Below are 14,472 nucleotides of genomic sequence, written 5' to 3' on the forward strand. Positions count from 1 at the left end.
CTTAATCCCAATTGCCTCACCAAAAAAAAAAAAAAAATGAAAGGATATGCTAGGGCAGCTAGGTGGTGTAGTGGATAAAGCACCGGCCTTGGATTCAGGACAACCTGAGTTCAAATCCAGCCTCAGACACTTGACACTTATTAGCTGTGTGACCTCCTGGCAAGTCACTTAACCCTCATTGCACTGCAAAAAAAAAAAAAAAAGGAAATGCTAAATTTCAGTTAGAGCTTAGTCAAAATAAAGATGTAATTGATTTCCCATCTAACTTCACAGACCCCAGATTTAGAACCCTGGATCTAGAGCCAGAAAGAACCTCAGTTAGGCTATTGAGTCCAACCCTCATTTTTGTTGTTTCGGTCGTGTCTGTTTGTGACCCCATTTGTGCTTTTCTTGACAAAGATAGTGGAATGATTTGCTACTTTCTTCTACAGCTCATTTTACAGATGAGGAAACTGAGGCAAACAGGGTTGAGTGATTTATCCAGGGTCACACAGCTAGTAAGCCTGAGGCTGGATTTGAACTGAGGAAGAGGAGTCTTTCTGACTCCAAGGCTAGCACTCTATCAACTGTACCACCTAGCTCCCCCTCATTTTACTGAAGGAGAAACTGAGGCACAGAGAGGTTCAGGGATTTGCCCAAGGTTTCCTATGTTGTAAGCATCCACTTGAGGATAGGGTCAGGGGATCCAGACTCAAATACCACACCCAGGTGCTAGGACTTCAGAGCCTGTGCTCGTTCTGCCATACCTGGTTTATAGAGCTCTGTATAGATGACCTCAGACTTAGAGGCCAGGCCCCCTGACTCCTGTTTCAGATTGGGAGGAAATGAGCCTGGTATGTGGAGAACTGGAGTGAGATAGAGCGGGGAGAATAAATTAGGGGAGCCTGGAGGATCTTTTCTTGGTGGGTACCTCAGTAAGGGAGGCAAGGTGGGCTTGTAGAAGAGACTGACAGAGTGGCAGAGAAGGAAGCCACAAGCCAGAGAGGGTTAGTAAGATCCCTGGACCATTCGTTCATGGGATCCTTAGGATTAGAATTCAGTTCCCAGCTGAGCCTCACGAGCCTCCTTGCCTCTGTCTTCTTGCTGGGATTGTCCCATGGAGGGCCAGGGGATCCTCTTGGGAGAGGGGAGGGCGGGGGTGGCTCTCACTCCATGTCCGGATCATGAAAATTGAAACATCTCTTTCCCACATGTTTGTCTTACAGCCACCTCCTTGCTCTTAAAATAGCAACACCTCTTTCTCCCAAGTCCTTGGTTTAGGGGTAGGCAAAAGGGGAAGGAGGATATATCAGCCTGGATTATAATCCGGGGACCCTGGAATGGTGGGGGGAGGGGGGGGGAAAGGGAAAGTTCCAGGCCTAGTCTTTGCTTTAGCAATAATCTAGTGTTGGAGAAGGATGGGGGTGGGGTGAAGCCCAGCAGGACCAATCCAGCAACGCTTTTTTTGCAAATGTCATATTTTCCAAACTTACTTCCCCCTCCTCCCCACCCCCACCTCCCCTGCAAAGTAGGTGAACAGCTGTCCAGAGCCCTGAGTCAGGCACTGGGGAGGGGGGGAGGTGTAGGAGCAGAGGAGGGGCATTTTTGGAGCAAGGTTTGTGTAATAAAGGCATCTAGCCTGCTCCAGCTGGAGAGCTCAGTTGGATTGGCTCAGTTCTCCCATCTCAGCTATTTGGTCTGTTTTTACTGATTTCTCTTTGTACCCTCTTCTACCCTCTTTCCCCCACCCCCCCCACCTCTGACCCATATCTTTCTCCCTCTCATCCCCGCCCCCCACATGACCAGATGTTCTTTCATTGGTACTTTTGTGACTCTTGTAGAGAATGAGACCAAGGGATCAACTCTGAATGGGTAGTAGGAACCCTGGATTCAAGTCCGGATTTTTGAGGCAGCTAGGTGGCACAGTGGAAGAACTGAGTTCAAAGAGAAGTAATAGTAACAATAATGTTACTGTTGTTCAGGCTTTCTTCAGTCCTGTTTGATTCTTTGTGATCCCATTTGGAATTTTCTTGGCAAAAGTACTGGAGTGGGGGGCAGCTAGGTGGCACAGTGGATAAAGCACTGGCCCTGGATTCAGGAGTACCTGAGTTCAAATCCAGCCTCAGACACTTGACACTTACTAGCTGTGTGACCCTGGGCAAGTCACTTAACCCCCATTGCCCCGCAAAAAAAAAAAAAAAAAGTACTGGAGTGGTTTGCCATTTCCTTCTCTAGCTCATCACAGATAAGGAAACAGAGGCAAACAGGGTTAGGTGACTTTCCCAGGGTCACATAGTTAGTAAGTATCTGAGGCCATATTTGAATTCACAAAGGTGAGTCTTCCTGACTTCAGGTCTGGTTCTCTATTCATTGAGCCACTTAGGTGCCCTAGTAACAATAATCATAGCTAACATTTGTATAGTGTTTACTATGTGTCAGGCACTGTACTAAGCATTGAACAATGATCTCATTTGATCCCTACAATGATCCTGGGAGGTGGCTGCTATTATCTTCCACATTTTATAGATGAGGAAACTAAGGCAACCAAGTCAAGTAACTTGCCCAGGGTCACACAACTAATAAATATCTGAGGCAGATTTTTTTTGACTCCGGATCTTGCACTCTGTCCAGTATGCCATCAGCTGCCTCAGATGCCTACTATGTGACCCTAGAGATAAGAATAGCACCAACCTCTCAAGGTTGTTGTGAGCACAGAATGAGATCATGTTTATAAAGCACTTTATAAACCTTTAAGTGCTATAGAGAACTGCTAGCTATTATTACTGTCATCGTTATTGTTGTTATTTCACAAGTCACTTCCCCTTATGGGCTCAGTTTTCTCATCTGTAAAATAAGGGAGCTAGACTCAATAACCTCTAAAGTCCTTTACAGTCCCGATATTCTGCTTTCAATGACTTCTTCTGGCTTTGACATTCTATGTTCTATGGATATTCTAACGGATCTTTCTAGCTCTGACTTTCCAGTCTTTTGTCTCTTTCAACTCCAACTTTCTCATGTTCTGTGTTCTAACAGCCTATTTTCTAGCTCTAACATTCTATGTTCTAGGGCTTCTTCCAGTTCTGACATTCTATATCCTAAGGTTCCTTCTAGCTCTAATATTCTGGGTTCTAAGTTCCCATTCAGATGTAGTAGTTTATGTTCTAAAGCCCCTTCTAGCTTAACCTGTGTTCTGAAGTCTCATCCCTCTCTAACATTCTATGTTCTAGGGCTTCATCTAGCTGTAAATGACTGTGTTCTAGGGTTTTTCCAAATCTAACATTCTATAATTATATTCTCAGAGATATGAGAAATGGAGTGCATACTGTATAACTCTTCACCCTTCACTCTGACACCCTCTTCCCTCCCATTGAATAGACTGCAATGACCTTTTACTTCTTCCGCATTTCTCTTTTCTGGGACTCGATTCCCATCTCCTTTCATTTTGCCAGCTAAAAAGGAGAGAAGAGTACCTAGTCTCTCAGATTCTTGAGGATTCAAAGTTGCCTTAAAGTGAAGGAGAATGGATGATGTAGGGGAAGACTTATGAATCCAGAGGAATTCATTTCAGGCTTGCTTACCAGGGTTGCTAAAGTCCCAAAATACTTTGTCTCATTTCCCCCTTTGTTCAGCTGAAGATTATATGTCTCAGACGCATTCAGCTCAGTGTGTTGTTCCCATCAGGTGAGGGCTTAGGAGCCTACCTCCTTATTGCTAGTTCCTCAGATACCAACAACTCACTCGACTCAGTTGCTTCAGGGTGCAAAAGGCCAAAAGCAGAGAGGAGAGAGGCTTGGAGGATCTTATATAAACACATTTGGGAAAGCTTTTTTTTTTTGGTTGTTGTTTCCTTTGGTCCATCAAATTCCGTGATGGTAATTACTGGGCGGATGTGGCCTGGCTTATGGTCAGTTGTCCAAACCCTAAGATCTGGCCAGAGGACAGAGTTCATGAGGAAACCTAGACTGTCTCTTCCCCATCAACAGTTACATTTGAAAGTTCAACAGGTTGACATTTCTTGTCCTTTCTCCCTGTGTGACTTTCATAATTGGAGCCTTCCTGGAGACCTCAGTATGTTGTCTTAGCCAGGTCTCACTGAATCAGAGTTGGAAGAGACCTTAGGGATTATCTGAGTCTAGCCTCCCTCCCTCTGCCTCCACAGTATGTCTACAATTTCTCTGATGGGGGCTAGTGAGCCTCTGTTTGGATACTTTCCATGATGGGAGTTTACTGTCTTATGAGGAAGCCCTTTTCATATTTGGAATCTTTGGTCTGTACAGGGGACCTCTTTTGTCTTCGGTATGGATGGTATCTGTTTCAGAATGCCTTCGGATATTTGTAAACAGTTCTCATGTTGCCCCTCTTTTTGAGGCTAAATAGAGGGAAGCTGTGTGGTACAGTGATTGGGGCACTGGATTTGGAATCAGAGAACCCATATTCAAATCTTGGATCTGCCACTTCTTTATCTGTGTGACCTTGGGCAAGTTACTTCATCTTTTTTTTTTTTTTTTAGGGTAATGAGGGTTAAGTGACTTGCCCAGAGTCACACAGCTAGTAAGTGTCAAGTATCTGAAGCCAAATTTGAACTCAGGTTCTCCTGAATCCAGGGGTGCTTTATCCATTGTTCCACCTAGCTGCCCCCAAGTTACTTCATCCTCTGGGCCACAGTTTCTTCATTTGTAAAAAATGAGGGGGTTAGATTAGATGACTTCCCTCTCAACTTTTAACCCATGATCCCATGATTCCTAGTGACATGCTTTCCATATGTAGTATAAGGGAGCATTGGGAATATTTCTTCCTGGAATTGGGAAGCTATGTTTTTGTTAAAGCAGCTTACCATGGTGTTAGCAAGGGTGGAGGTTGGGCAAAATATAATTTAATGTGAATGACTATGTCCACATTGTCTCTCCACACAGAATGTAATCTCCTTGGGGACAGGGACTGTTTTTGTGTATATCCCCAGAACTTAGCATAGCACCTGGCTAGTAGGGATTTATTAAGCACAGACTATGTACTCAGTCCTGCACTGGGCACCCCTGGGGGCACAAAAAAAGGAAAAACTATGATGCCACAGCCTTCAAAGCTGAGCTCACAAAACCTGGTTGGGTAGATGAGATACACCCATGTGATAATTGGAGACCAGGCCAGGATAGTGTAGCATCACATAGTATGTGTAGTGCTGATTGTAGGGTATCAAGAAATCAGAGAAAGGAGGGGTCATCAGTAGAAGTGGGCAGGGAAGGCTTCAGAGGGAGGGGAAGTGGGACTTGAGTTGAGCTTTGACCTAAGGGCAAAATTTGGACAAGTGGAAATGGTCTTAACAAAAACAGAGCAATAAGTTAGTGGTTTAGGGTCCATCCCCATTGTGCAGTGGATAGAAGTTGGATCCAGAGTCAGAAATAACAGAGTTCAAATCTAGCCTCAGACACTTACTAACCCTGTGACCCTGGGGAAGTCACTTAATTTCTGTTTGCTCTGGTTTCCTTGTTTGTATAATGGGTGTGATAGTAGCACCATTTTCTCATGGTTTTCAAAGGATTAAAGTGAAGTATTTATAAAGCATTTTTAAATACTAGCTGTTATTGTTATTATTATTATCATTAATAAGGTTGGCGCATTTCCCCAAGACTGTAACTGCCTCGTCTTGTTCCCCATCCCTACCCCCTAGATGTGGATGTCCTCCAACGGCTGGGCCTCAGTGGGAAGAAGTCAGCTGGTGGACGGGCCCCGGGGCTGGCCCCCATCCCTCAAGGAGTCATCCCGTTCCAGTCGGGATTCATCTTCACACAGCGGACGCGGATTGAAGCCCCTACAGGTGCCATCATTCCCATCACCTTTGGCACTGACCTGACCTTGGTGCTGAGCCTCTGTTCCCACCGTGTCAATAATGCCTTCCTCTTTGCTGTCCGGAGCAGCAGGAAGAAGTTGCAGCTGGGCGTCCAGTTCATCCCTGGCAAGATTGTCCTTTACCTGGGACAGCGGCGCTCACTGGCCTTCAGTTATGATGTGCATGATGGGCGGTGGCACCACTTGGCCATCAGTATCCGAGGGCAGGTGGTCACCCTCATTACTTCCTGTGGGAAGCACCAGATGCCCATGGATTTGCATTTTAAGAAAGACGAATCTCTCGATCCTGAGGGGTCTTTCCTCTTTGGGAAGATGAACCAACACTCAGTCCCAGTTTGAGGGTGCAGTGTGCCAGTTCAATTATTTATCCTTCTGCCAAGGCAGCTCATAATTACTGTAAATATCTGAAGAAGCAGTGCAGACAGGCTGATACATACCGGCACTCTTACCCCCACTCCTTCCCCCTCCTTCCCAGGACCCTGATGCCAATGCCACCTTGGTCTCCAAACTGATCCCTCTTTGCAGAGCCTGAGGAACTGACCACTGGGATGCTCCACTGGCATCCTTCCGAATTGCCAAGACCACCCAGGCCCTTGCCCAAAGCACCAGGCAAAGGTGCCAAGATAACAGTGGTGCCTTCAGCACTGACCACCCCTGGGTTTGGTGGTGCCTCCCCGCCAACCCATGAGGCACTAACACTGTGGATCCTCGGTCATCCCGATTCACCACAATGAGTAGTTTGGTCTGGACGGTACCAGTGACTGCAAAGCCATTGCCTTTGTCTTCAGGCAAAGTCTCCTCCCCTGTGCTCAGGTCTGCACTGAACACCTCTCAGAGCAACTCATCCAAACCTCCTGTTCGTGCCATGAAGCCCATGCCAACCCACATCTAAAGCCAGTGTGGTTAAGATTCCCTCTATACTTATTAAGCCAGTAACTCCTTCTATCACTGTGGCCCCAGCTAAGAGGCCCCATCCCATGGTCAAGCCAGCACTGACCTCCCCATCTAAGAGCTTCCCTTCCACCGTGAAGCCGGTGCCCCCTGGCTCCCGCCCCATCCCTGCCAAAGCCCTGACTCCTCCCACAGTGAAGCCAGCCCTTCAGAACTCTGGAACAGCCAAAATTCCTCTCCCCACTGCCAGGCCAGTGCCTCCTTCTGTACGGCCCTCCCTTCCCATCACCACCAAGACTGTGTCCCAGGGCTCTAGGGCCAATATGGCCAGAATCCTTCCTTCTACTAGCAAGCCAGTGTTGGCTTATACTGGCACAACCAAGCTGACCCATCCTTCAATTAAGCCATCCTTGCCAGCCTCAGGTTTTAGCCTAGCCCAGACCCCTAGGCCCCCAGTAAAACCAGTGTTTCCTACCATGGGGATCAAATTGCCCAGAATGATACCTCCCACTTTCTACCCAGGCTCTCCTCCTGGTCTCAACTCCACTGGTAGCAAGAAGGTGGCTGAGTCCACTGTGAAGAAGAAATTGACTCCAAAGAATACCCCCTGGCCACCCAACCATCCAAGCTCTAGGAGGGCTGGAGATGCTCCTAGTACTGTCTCTTTCCCTTCAAGCCTGAAGAATCTGACTGCCAGACCCATTCCCAAACAGGCTCAACTCAGTCATACAGCTGCTGCGGTTCTCACGCAGCGCCCACCCTCCAGCTCCCGATTCGTGGGTTCTGTTACCCTTCCTCACACGGATGACTACCTGTTCTTTGACCCCATTGGGCCCACCTTGTTCCCATTGCTTGTTGGGACCTCCAGGGCAGAAGGGAGACCCTGGCCTCCCGGTAAGTCAGTGGATGCTTTTATGTGCCCCTTTCCTCACTTTTATACAAGAGTGTGAGTGACAGTGGCCATAGAGACCAAGAGTCAAGTCGAGATAGGGGAGGTACTGGTTCTCTGGTCACTGTTTGTTCCAGACTTTACGGGCACCCCAGGAAGATTTGATGAGGGTCGTGGCAGCCATGATGTTCTAGGAAGAACACTGGCCTTGGGGTTAGAGGATGTGGATTCAAATGTCAATTCTTCAGATGACTCTGAAGGACTTTGGCTGGGCCACTTCTTTTGGGCCTTTGATAACTCAGCCATAAAATGAGGGGGGTTGGCCAAGATTCCTTCTAGCTCTGAATTCTATGATCCTATATTTTCTATCATTTGATAGGTATTGACTTAGAGGATAACCAATGTTTTCCTACTACTCTTGACTTTCCTGAAGTATTAAGTCAGCCAGCTTGGTAGCTCATGGAATTGGAGCTTCACTTGGAGTCAGGAGATACCTGGGTTGGAATCTCTTCCCTTGACACTAGCTATGTGGCCATGAGCAAATTCAGTTCAGTTCAGTGAGCATCTTTTAAGCACCTGCTATGCTCTGAGAACTGTGGGAAGTTTGGGGAAGCCAAAGAAGAAGCAAAAAACAATTCCTGCCCCCAGGAGCTTCCATTCTGCTGGGGAGAATCACTTAACCTTGTAAACTGGGGTGATATTGCCTTAGATACTTATCCTGTACAGTTGCTTTTTATTGTTAGGGTTTTTTTAGACCTACCCTGGTGATTTTATCTGTATAGGGAATTCCCAGGAAGTTAACTCCCTCTGCCAGTGCAGAATGGCAACTGCTCTGTAATGTCTAGTGTTAAAAAGTTGCCTAGGGGCACTGGCAGGTTAAGTGATTTGCCCAGGATCATAACCACAGCATTTACCAGAGTTAGAACTTGAAGCCAGGTCTTTCTGACTCCATGGCCAGCTCTCTCTTTCTATTATTGATTTGAGGAACAGTTGATCTAATGCATATAAAGTACTTGTAAATCTCAAAGCATTATATAAATGCCAGCTTTTTTTATGATGATGATGATGACAGATACTGGGATGGGGATTAGCTGATGGTACAAGTTGCTTACTAGGAATGATAATAGGAGATCATTTTAAAGATAAGCCAGTAGATCATAGTTGACTTTTTGGGGGTCCCTGCTATAAAGACCCAGTTTCCTCCCAGATATTTTGCTGATAATTCTCCAGTGGCTTCTTCTACTAGACAGAAATTGGCGCCTCCCTACCTCTATTGTCAGCTCATACGATTTTTAGCACTGGAAGGGACTTTAAAACTAACACAGGAACATGGGGTCATAGACCTGCAAGAGACATTAAAGATGATCTGGTCCAACATCCTCATTTGACAGATGTGGAAACTGAGCCCTTGAGAAACTTGCCTGGGGTCCCATAGCTATAGATCTAGGACAAGAGCCCTACATTCTTGGAACTGAATCATCAGTTCAGTGTTTTCCCCACTATGTTCTTATCCCCAAACGACTAGTGTACTTCTAAAGTCTTCTCTTGGCTCCCTCTTCCTTTCCTTCTACCCTGACACCTGGCTCTTCCCATGCTCCACTGGGTCAGCTTTCCTATTGTTTAGCAAATCAGTGTTTCTCAACCCAAACTGCCCTGGAGACAATAACAGCACTTCACATTCTCTTCCTTGGACCCCTTTGTCTACGGCCCCCTCCCCCTTGATAACAAACAGCTATCAGAAGGTAGGGAGCAGAAAAGATAGGGAGAAGGAAGAGATTTGGGGTGGTACTAACAGGATGGAGAGAGGAAAATAAGAACAAGAAGCTACTTTAAAAAAATATAGGTTTTAATATGTAAAGACCTTTGGTAGTAAAGAGAGCTGGATGGATAAAGTGCTGGAGTCAGGGACACCTGAATTTGAATTCTACCCCAGACATTTACTAGCCCTGTGACCCTGGGCAAGTCACTTAACTTTTGTTTGCCTCAGTTTCTTTATCTACAAAGTGGGGATAATAATAGCATAATTAGCATAATAAGAAGAGGATCTTAGAGTTATTGTGATGATCAAGCGTGATAATATATGGGAAGTGCTTTAAAGCACTTGATAAATATTGTTGTTATCATCATTATTATCAAAGGTTTGTTAGACCAGGAGAAAGTCCCCATAGACCAGAGATGATCTGTGGACCAGTGGTTGGGAAAAAACCAAAACATTTTAGATTACAGGAACCTTAGAGGAGCTGTGGATCTGCTTCCTGGGGAGGGGAGTGGGGAGATCCATTCATTTCCATAAACATGTGGTGTAGTGGAAAGAGCCCTGGTTTTGGAGGAGCAAGATCTGAGTTTGAATTCTGATTCTTCCACTGACAAACTGTGTGATCTTAGACAAATCACTTTCCCTTTCTGGGCCTCATTTGTGAGAAGGTCGCACTTGAATAGTTTGGATTTGCATAAGCAGAGGAGCAGAGGGCAGGGGCATTTGAAGCATTCTGGATCACCTTTGAGTATGCCAGTTGGGATGGAGACGTTGATTAGGGTAAAATGATTTCCCTAGGGCGGGTGTGCTGACTCATCTGCAGGTCAGGCCACTAGACCTCCTTTGCAGGGGGCCAAGGCCACAGCTGCTGCTTCTCCCTTGCCTCGAAATATACCAACCCCCAAGCTTTCATCCCCTGCCCAGGCTCTGGAGCTGTCCGCCAGCCCCTCTATTTGAAGTCCCTGTTCCCTGCTGAGTGGACAGTGGCTGGTGCTCAGAATTTCTTGATTTTAAAAACACATTTAATTATTTTTGATAATCATTAGTAATAATATTTATACAGCCTGTCTCTAAAGGGACCAAAGCACTATTTTTTATTGTAACCATATTGTAAATCTTATGGAAATAATTTACATTACTTTTCAATTATGTAAATGTTCCCCAAGGTCCTGTTTTCTGAAATCCATTTACTCCATCGAAACAACCCCATGCTAGCACACAGAGAGGGCATGATCCATGTTCCCGAGGGAAAGACACAGTCACATGAAGCCCTATGAGCCACAGAAGACTGGCCACAGGCACCAAGGGGCCTGGCTTTCATGTCTTACTCTGACACCACTCGTTTTTCTAAGCTTTGCATCCATTCTTCTATTTCATAAGCACTCTGTGGGGCTAGTCAGAGGGTCATAGCATTTAAAATTGTCAAGGATCTTACTTAGAGATTCCTGTGTTTTTACAGGTAAGGAACCCCAGATGCAGAGATTTAAAGTATCTTGCCTAAGGGCTCACAGGTAGTTAGTGTCCGAGCTAAGTTGGTCTCCCTTCTGACTCCAAATCCAGAGATATTGCAACTCCATTGGAAGGACTGAAAATTTGTCCCCATTTTATGGGGCAGGGTTTGGGGAATGGGGTAGATAATAGTGATAAACTGGCCCAGCAAGGTTAAGTACTTTGCCCAGAGTCATTCAGGTAAGCTGGGATTTAAGGAAAGCTCCCTAACTATTCTTTCCACAGAATTTTAGTAGTTGAAGAGACATTTTAAGATCATTCAGTACAACTTCTTCATTTTAAAGATGGAGAAACCAAGGCTCAGAGAAAGAAGGAAAGAAATAAGCATTTGTTAAGTTCCTGGTATGTGCCAAGCACAGAGCTAAACCCTTCATAAATAGGATCTTGTTTAATCCTTCCAACCACCCTGGGGGTGAGGTACTATTATTATTCTTGTTTTACATTTTAGGAAACCAAGGCAAACAAGTTAAGTGACTTGCCCAAGGTCACACAACTATTAAATATCTGAGGCCTGATTTGCACTTAGGTCTTCCTAACTCCAGCCCTAGTGCTCTGACTACTGAGCCTAACGTGATCATTAACCCATAGAGCTTTAACAAGAATCCAGGCTTCCCGAACTCAGGAAGGCACGTTCTTCATTCTATCATATTGTCTCTGAGTTCTTAAAAGGAAGATAGTGTTTAGACTACCCTGGCCTCAGGCCAGTTTTCATGTTTAGAGTCTGCTTTCCTTCTTGTCATGATCCTCAGCACCTACTCCTCTCTGAAAGCAAATACTTTCCACTCTATCTTGCTGCTAGAATTGGGCCTCCAGCCATTAGGTTTCTTGGAGCTTCTTACCACAGCTCAGAGAAACATTTCTTGGGCTTGGTGGAAGATTAGACCTGCCCAGCTTCCTGGGGCTGCCCTGAGCTTAGGTAGCTAGGTGGGTGCAGTACCTGTTTTAAAAATACACAAACTTCCACGGGGTTCCTACCCTGCCTCACTAAATCTCTGGTTCTATCAGTCTTGGCATCTTTCCTAACAGGGAGCCATTACAGCAGAGTGGGTGCATCCCTCAGGACACCTGAGCTCTAACGTGCTGGCTGTGCCCCTAACTGTCTCTATGAACCTGAGTAAGCAGATTCTCACTGAACCTCAGTTTTCTCATCTGTAAAATAGGTTGGTTGGACTAGGTGATTAAATGTGAGAATAAACATCTGGTGCTTGAAGTATTATATGAAGGTTAGTGGTTATATCTATGGTCCCTTTCAACTCTAATAGGCTATGACTAGAAGCTGGGGGATATTCTATTCAAGATATGGTTAGGCAAAAGTCTCTGTGCAGTTGCCCCCTTTTGGCCACACATAAATATCATAATTATTTTCATTTTACTGTAGACATAAACTCAATGAAGACTTTCATTTTTCTGTAGAGACTTTGACTTGTCTTTGTAGGTCAGGGCTAGTTTTTAGTGTAGTAGAAAAGGCATGAAATAATGGGTGTGATTTTTATAGATGGAAATGTTTTCATCTATAGGAGTGAAGTGACTCACCCAGAATCACGTAGCCACTTAGTGTCAGAGCTGGGGCTAGAATTCAGGTCTCCTGACTCTCATTCCTATCTTACCTCATGGCCTGATATCATAAAGGTTTGTCCAGCCAGATGGATAAACTGAAGCTACCCGGCCACTTGCTGTTGGCCAGATGGGTAGACCTTGTTCTATGAGAACTAAACAGTTCATTAGCCATCAGAGATATTGGGGGGAGGGGGAATAAAATCTTTCCAGGTGACCCTAGACATCAGGGAGAGTCCAGGGAATGAGATTAGCTCCTCTTGTCATGGATTCGGGACTTCCCCCAGCATTTGCACTACAGGGCTAGTGTGAGAGAAGGAGCTTGACCTTCACCTCCCTTCCAGGGGTCTTTAGCTACATGCTCCCCTCCACTTTCTTCCATGAACAGAGCAGTTGTGCTGTGTGCTAGCCTCAGAGGGCTCGTTGTTTGCTCGAGGTGGAAAAATCCCACCCTTGCCTCATGAATCATCAGGAAAGCCACCCCAATCAGGCTTGGTTCCCTGGAAAGAGATGGAAGATTTTTTTCACTGCTCTGAGAACAGGCAGGGTCTCAGATTGGTTGGGGAGGAGGGTGGCAGGAGAGGGGAAGAAGGAACCCAGCCCACTAGCTCCCTTCCTTGCTAACAAAGTAAGTATGAAAAATTTGAAACACTCAGGCTGAGCCACCACACAGGGACAACTCAGAGGCTCAGAGCCTCCCAAGGTTCCCACGGTGACAGATCTATAAAGCATTTCAATGGGTGGGAGGGGTGGGGTGGGAGAACACCGATGCTGAATCAGGTCAACACTTGAAGGAATAATTTTTGCCCCCGAGTATCATCCAATGAGCATGTATCTGGACTGAGTCGGGGATGGCGACTCTCACTTGAGTAATTACTCTGGCACTTAATGTGTCTGCTCTGGGCAGATGTTGGGTATGAGGTCAGTCTCCCATGCAGGGCCTTTCTGCCCTGGCTAGTGAAAGGTTTGCTCATTTCTTCAGCTGAGCAAGTTTTTGTGTTGGATCTGGGAGGGAGATGCTTTGTCCTCAGTACCCGAATGTTGTCATAGACATAGGGGATATTTCATGAGCTGGGTTTCAGGGCTGACCTTCCATTACCATGAGCAAGCCTCGTTATTTTCATCTCTGAAATGGGAATGACAATATTTTTCCTCTCCCACATTGCAGGGGTATTGGAAAGACATGTCAGAGAACGAGTTGGGGGAGGAGACTGGCCTCAAGGCTCGCTGAGAACCACATTGCCTAGGTTCCATTTCCATCCTTAGCCTAAATTAGTTGTGTTTCTTTGGTGTTCCATCCTCTGCTGCTCAGAATCGTCCTTCAATTCTGAGTAAAGCGACAGTGTAAATCCCAAAGTAGTGGGCTGACGTTCGCCGAGGTGATTCTGCTATCACCACCTTCCAGCCTAGACGTGACCGAGAGCAACCAAGCAACCGAGCATTTGTAACTCTGTGTAGTCATCCGTCAACTTCCTTAGAAATACACCCACGGGAAGGAGGTTGGCCAGTGAATTGGACTGGCCCCAAAATACAAGCACATTTGCTTCAGGGAAAGCCAGTGCCAAAGTCCTTTGTAGCTGGAAGTCATAATTAAAGGAGAGGAGTCCAGGAAAGAAAGTCAGGCCTTCCATTTCCAGATGTGAGAGGCAGGAATTATTCTTCCCAAGTGATAAGTATGAAAATAGAGGCCCTGAGAAAAGGACTTACCCAAGGTCATACCATGAATTAGTGTCAAAGATTGGACTATGGCTCGGTTCTTTTGACTCCCAGTTCAGATGTCTGTCTAACAGACCTTGCAACCTTAATCTCTATATTTTATATGTCTCAATTAGGGGATGTAGGGAGGGCTGATGGGGGCACTGTTGCCCACATCCTTTTTTTAAAATTTAATCTTTCATGAGAGAACTCATTGTTCTCTTTGCTAAAAGTTCCAGGGGGGTGAGAAATGGGAATTAATTACCAGCCAAATCATGTTGGATTTCTTATACTTTTTCTACTTTGAGCTAGAAACCTAGGGTATAGGGCTGAACAAGTATCCTACACAGGTTAC

At 45.7% G+C, this 14,472-nt stretch overlaps 1 protein-coding gene across 1 annotated transcript in view; it reads left to right on the forward strand.

Moving 5' to 3' along the window:
• COL27A1 (collagen type XXVII alpha 1 chain) overlaps positions 1-14,472 on the forward strand; it is a 257,922-nt gene that overhangs the window by 12,403 nt on the left and 231,047 nt on the right. Inside the window, 11 exon segments of the mRNA XM_043989157.1 lie at positions 5,645-6,153; positions 6,155-6,184; positions 6,186-6,261; positions 6,264-6,311; positions 6,314-6,359; positions 6,361-6,415; positions 6,417-6,479; positions 6,481-6,513; positions 6,515-6,703; positions 6,705-7,565; positions 7,567-7,608. Coding sequence (XP_043845092.1) covers positions 5,645-6,153; positions 6,155-6,184; positions 6,186-6,261; positions 6,264-6,311; positions 6,314-6,359; positions 6,361-6,415; positions 6,417-6,479; positions 6,481-6,513; positions 6,515-6,703; positions 6,705-7,565; positions 7,567-7,608 — 1,952 coding nt within the window.

This window comes from Dromiciops gliroides, chromosome 2, assembly GCF_019393635.1.
Source record: "Dromiciops gliroides isolate mDroGli1 chromosome 2, mDroGli1.pri, whole genome shotgun sequence".
NCBI classification, from domain to species: Eukaryota; Metazoa; Chordata; class Mammalia; order Microbiotheria; family Microbiotheriidae; genus Dromiciops; species Dromiciops gliroides.